Source organism: Zophobas morio, unplaced genomic scaffold (genome assembly GCF_036711695.1).
Source record: "Zophobas morio isolate AGI-343-1 ecotype UQ-CSIRO unplaced genomic scaffold, CSIRO_AGI_Zmor_V1 ptg000005l, whole genome shotgun sequence".
NCBI lineage: Eukaryota > Metazoa > Arthropoda > Insecta > Coleoptera > Tenebrionidae > Zophobas > Zophobas morio.
In genome coordinates this window covers 8,515,406-8,521,405 of record NW_026972110.1, presented here as the reverse complement: position 1 = coordinate 8,521,405, position 6,000 = coordinate 8,515,406, and the positions used below count along the sequence as shown (strand labels likewise).

Sequence of the window (6,000 nt, the reverse complement as noted above, 5' to 3'; positions counted from 1 at the left end):
AAGTTAATTCACGATTAACTTTTAATTGAGGTCCGTTGCTAGCAACGTGCATGTTTTAACCAATCACGGGCTTATTTTATCCATTTTAAATATGTAATTCGCTTCCCATAAACCGGCCCCTTAATCTGAAAATAACATTTGAGAGACTATTTTTCTAAAAATAGGCTTTGTATGATTTTATTTCTTTTTTTAATTGTTTGATTTTTCTGTTTTGGAGTTAAATTAATGACGACAGATTCAAAGTTCTTTATTTTTATTAATTTACGTTGTTTGCTATTCACAAAAGATAGAAAAAATACTTTCAGAGGTCTGGAAAAACCTCCCAAATTAATACTGCACAACTCCTAAGGGCTTTCTGGACTGTTTCCAGAGGTTTTACGGTTGTAGGTGAATATCAGAAAACTTAAAGTTATTATCTCGCTTATGTATGGTTTCCACAAAGTCGCTCTGTTTAGCTGGAGTCCAGAATGTACCTACCTTAGTACGCTTCTTCTGGTAAATTTTCTAATAATTCATCATTAGACATCATCAGTGGTGTCAAAAAAGTCAAAAAAGGGGTCGATTATCCCTACATTAATTTTAATAATAGAAAGAAATTTTTTATACCTCTTAGGCTCACTAGACAGTTCAAATTTTTTTGTACATGTATTTCAAAAACAACCTGTGTAAGTGTACATATAATTTCACATTTACTAGACACGAGTAAATTAGGAATAAAACCTAACAAAATGCTACTTTTACTTTATTTTCTATGAGAAAAAGTAAATTCCATGTGAGTGAATATAATCTTAATTTTCCGATTATAGAAGTATATAGGATGTAATTTAAACAAAAATTTAGTGTGTTGTTTGTAAAATGACAGTATACGTTCCCTTCCAAAAACTATTCATAAGTTTGATTGATAGTTAATAAGGCACTTATTTTTCCAGATCATTAGTTTAATTTACCCTGCTCTAACCTTTACATAACTAAACACACCCACTGACAGAGGAAACTTTTCTCTGCAAAAATGCACAATCTAATCGTTTTGTCCTTGTTGTTTTTATTTATTTGAGTATACGTTCGATCAAAAAATTTGCTCGTAAGCAGAGCACGGTGGAAAATATACCTCAAACAATCGTCCCGGCAAATGTGTCTTACTGTTCGCGCCTAATATCAATCTGTATTGAAGGAGGTTACATTGAACCCGAAATCGAGATAGCCGAAGCTACGCTGTCCAATGCCCGAATATAGTTTACTACTTTGAGGTGCGCCGGACCGTTACCGGAAAGGTGTATTTTCCTTCGCGCTTTGCTGCTCGTAGTACAAATTCTAAATTAAGAAAAAATCAACAACTTTACTTGCTGCTTCTGGAAGGCGATATCAGGCCAATTAAAAGAAGGATGGAAGTCCACCTCCACCTGTAGATGAGTAGATAGAGAATTGAGTTCATAGAAAATGGGAGTTTCAAAAAATTACTTAAGGAAATAGTAAGATAATAACGGAACTATTATCCTTTTGAGACACACGAGCGGCAGTTCGCATCATTTGCAAAATTTTGTCGCCTCTAGACTTGAAGTAACGTAGATACTGCGTAGTTTTCTGCTATTAACCACTAGTTTTACTTAATTCAGTTTAGTGTAATCAAAGATCTTCCAATTAGGAGATTTCTTCTTGTCAAGAGTTGCAATTTATTCTCTAATTTTAGAAGATCCATCCAACCGGACACTTTACTTATGTACATTAATGCTTTTATCTGTCTCGCCACGAGACGACACGATATAAATTCTGAGCTTTATATTGAATGAAAACTCGCATATTATTTTTTCTTACAGTAGTTATCACACTTAATTAATAATACTTTTATTTCCGTTAATTTTTGGATTTGTATTATGGGAACTTGTACAGTATACAAACTTAATACTTAATACAAAGAAACACAAAATATCTAGTTCTGTATAACAGATTTTTTTTTCGAGTGGTCGAGATTCGACAACATAATTAATTTTAAAATTATATTATTAATTTACGAAACATTTTTAGTTAATTGACTATATTTAACAAAGAAGCCATAAAATGCAGCTTCTAAGAGATTTTTGTTCATTGACGGACGTAGTAATATGCGACCATATTTGAATTGTCACATTTAGATGTTCGACTATAAATAATTAATGTTTACACAGAAGTCTTAAAATTGGTATTAACATCAGCCTTTAGTAAATCGACGAGGAACATTGCCGAAGCAGTGAGATTTCACACATTATTAAAAAACATAAGGTACATGTTAATAAATACAAATATTGTGTTTGTTGTTGTCTAAATTTAAACATATGGCTTTATCGTCTATTATTAAAAAAATATAATTTAATAAAACTCTGTATATATGGTACATTTTCACTTATATACACGCACAACAAGCAAGGAGAACACATAGTCTTGGTGAAACACGAATAGGAAGTTCAACACACGACGTTCACACGTTTACACCCAAGAGCTTAATAGAATTGGCCCACACAATAGTTTTATTTTTCTTCATTTTCACATGTCAGTCCGGTAAAGTTTCTAAATACTGCACAGGTTCTTTGACCTCGTTGGCCAGCAAGTATCCTTGCGCGTCCAATAAATCTTCTTGTGAGATCTTTCTCAATGGAGGTGGTCGTGGTAAACTTCTAACATTTTTCAAGTTTGTTTTTTTCATTTCGTTCTCATATTGTACACTAACAGCATCCTCGTCGAAACTTTCATACGCAAGCTCTAACTTGTCGCAAATATTAGGAAATTTTATTCTGTCTCTAGGTTCCGTCTTCCAACAATTTTTCATCAGTTCACAGATTAACGAAGGACAGTCTTCAGGTGGTATCAGCATGATGCCGTCCAAAATTAGCTTCACGGCTTCTTCGTTCGTATGACCATAATAGGGCTGCTTGCCAAAACTGTATATCTCCCACAGGACCACGCCGTAGGACCAGATGTCGGATTCGAGGGTAAATCGCCCATAAAGCACGCTTTCAGGAGACATCCATCGCACAGGCAGTAACCGGCTGCCTCCAATCTGAAAAGAAAACAACAGTGAATAAAATTATAGTTTTCAAACAGCGTTATTTAAAAAAAAACCTCTTTGTGGTAATTATACTAAAAAAGTTTTGTTGTAATAATTAACAAAACAACGAATTTTAATATTTTACAATAAAAGAAGCTAAACTGGGTCTTTTTTTATATTATTTTATGCAACCTTTATTTACTCTGGGTTGAATGTGAAATTTCAAAGACAATTGCAATTTTTAATTTTTAAAGAAAACTAAAGAAAAAACAAAGGCTGTAAAAATATGTGCGCAGTGAATTTTTCGCAGACTGCTTTTGTATACTAATAAAATTTTATAGCCCATTAGTGTTATTTGGGTCAACAATATTTGGCGCGAACAACGTCCCGACTACCTTGTCAGTCTGTGGTCAGGGATGTATTCAGTTGTACACATTCACTTGGATAAATACTGAGGTACAATAATTTCATAATGTTGAAAGTCAACAATATAACACAAACAACCATTCACAGAACGTTACAGACTGAGATCATATATCGACCGAGCGTCTGTATTTTATGGGTTCACTGATTAGAGTTTTGGTTGTTGAACTTGTAGGTTGTAAAATTGTATTAATATACAAAAATACTATGCTTATAACACAGTCGCGTATCATAGACTAACATGAAACGTTAATTGAACACTTTAATTTTATCTAATTATTGTTTTGACAAACAAGACAGCAAAATTGCATGACCAGTTTCATATGACATTACGTCCAATTCTCTATCAAAATGTGTTAAAATTGAAAGATTATAAAACATAAACGGCTAATCAGTTTTACCTATTTAACTCTGTGTTACTATGGCAATTTGACATCCTTTAAATTTAACAAGTTTTCAGAGAATTGCCCCTAATGACTTATAAACACTCTGCGTTTCATAAATAAAGTCAGTTTTACATAGGTATCGTTTGAGCAACATAATTTGTAATTGAGTCATCCTTGGAATTGAATTCGTATGTCTTCTCTGAAATGGTATGTCTAACGCTGCATCTAAAGATACGTGTTAGAAAAGTTTTTAACAAAATTTATTTTAATTGTAAACCTAATATTTAAAATAGACAACCAAAAAGGGAAAAATTAAAATCCCTATCAACTGATTTTTAACGTTGATATAATTTTACGTCAATCAACTTCGCTGTAACTTTAGCAACTGTCTCATGGAACTTTAGCAACTCTCTATTCACACGGCTTGGGAAGAATTTCTCAACGACATTGTCGACTATGCCCATTTTTGCAAAACATTACAACAATGTGTGACAAAGTTCCGAAAAACTTCGTCTCCTCAAAGAGAGGAGAGAGTGACAGGTTGAAAGGTAAGAGAACTGCAAAGTTGAAAGGTAAGAGAACTTGCAGAAAATATTGGAAATGTTAAACATTATTGCAAAAATTATATTTTCCTAATAATTTCACACATATTGTTTAAAAAAATATATATTAAAAAGTGTCCGCCATTTTTGCTTTCACATTTTTTTGACATTTATCGGTGCGGTTTAATCAGCAACATGCTAAATCCTTTCCATGGAAGATTCGATTACAAATTAAGTATATTGATCGTCGATATTTCTTTGAATTAACAAAAATATAGGTACATCTATATTTAGCTACGATGTTTGACACGTGTCACACGCAAACGCAGTTAAAAGTTGATTTAGAATTGTCATCAGTCCCGTGAAAATTTAACGTTAGTGTTATATTTCTTCTGTTACCAGAACTCGTCTTCACGTATTAGTGCCTACACCTGTGAAAACGTTTTCAAGACAACATTAAAGAGAATTGACGCTATATTTTTCTGCAGATGACTTAGTGGATTGTCACGGTATTTCTATATTATGGACCCCTTTGATACAAAAGCAAATAACTGAAACCTGTTTGTAGATCCTTCAAACTTCAAAGTAAAGTTTAAAAGGAGTGTTACTCCATTTCTGCCACCTATTCAGTATATTCAAAAGAAAATTACGAAAATATTAAATTACTTTTGAAAAAATTCATTATAATATTGCAGCTGTATGGTATCCACCGAATTTAAAGCAATGCGGTTGCTTTTTAGTATGCTTTTTAGTCAACAGCCGAACACACAAAAACGTCATGCTTTTATGAGAACGGAATAACAGAACTAAACACCGTTAAACGAGAGAAGATCTCTTACCTTAAAATAACACATTTCCATTATCACAAGTCATATCGAATAATAAAACAATTTATCCCGCACATTAAAAACATGAAAAAATTGTTTTAAATACTTTTACTCCAAATTTTCATCTCTTACATAAGTATTTAAAATTTAAGTAGGCTCCAGGTTCGAATACTTATGTTGATGAAAAAATAGAAATAACGAGAAAAGTGGCTTTAAAAATGCCGGTAATAACTTTTTAAGTAACAAGGAAGTCCTTAATTATGTAGCCGTCGTAGTTAACATGCTCATGACATTTAAAACTTTAGTCTGAAAGATGAGTGCAAAATTACATTTTTTTGCACGTTTATCTAGATTATTTTCCGGAAAACTCGAGAAAAGTGAGCAGGGGAGAAAAAGATCTTAAGGAAGCGAAATAGAGACAGACTGCGGCTAGACGTTTCAACGCGACTCCACCAGCAACGCTAAACCGCCGAGGAGATCAACAGGTTGAAATTTGTTCCAAACCAATAGTGACAAAAAATTAATTCTTTTACTATTTTAATGAATCGCATTCTACTTTTATTTTTTCTGATACAATTTTCGTAAAAATGTATTTAACTTGTCCGCAATAAAATTCGCAATAGGACGTAGTGATCACATTGAGGCATTAAGTGATTAAAAAAAAAAAAAAAAAAAAAAAAAAAAAATAAAACCACAACATCACGTATATAAATATTCGTGTCGGCTGTGCAGTTGATCCCTCAAATAATTGGATTTTAATTGAAATTTATATTCACTTGTGTGTAGTTTTTGAAGTTAAGTTG

General features: G+C 32.5%; 1 protein-coding gene across 2 annotated transcripts in view; it reads right to left on the bottom strand.

The window, feature by feature from the left end:
- Nucleotides 1–830: 830 nt before the first annotated feature.
- LOC135122596 (tyrosine-protein kinase transmembrane receptor Ror-like) overlaps nt 831–6,000 on the bottom strand; it is a 120,410-nt gene continuing 115,240 nt past the window's right edge. For both annotated transcript variants that reach the window (XM_064046874.1, XM_064046875.1), the window contains one exon: nt 831–3,031. In XM_064046874.1, coding sequence (XP_063902944.1) covers nt 2,525–3,031 — 507 coding nt within the window. In that variant the 3' untranslated portion in view covers nt 831–2,524. The remainder of the gene's footprint in view (nt 3,032–6,000) is intronic.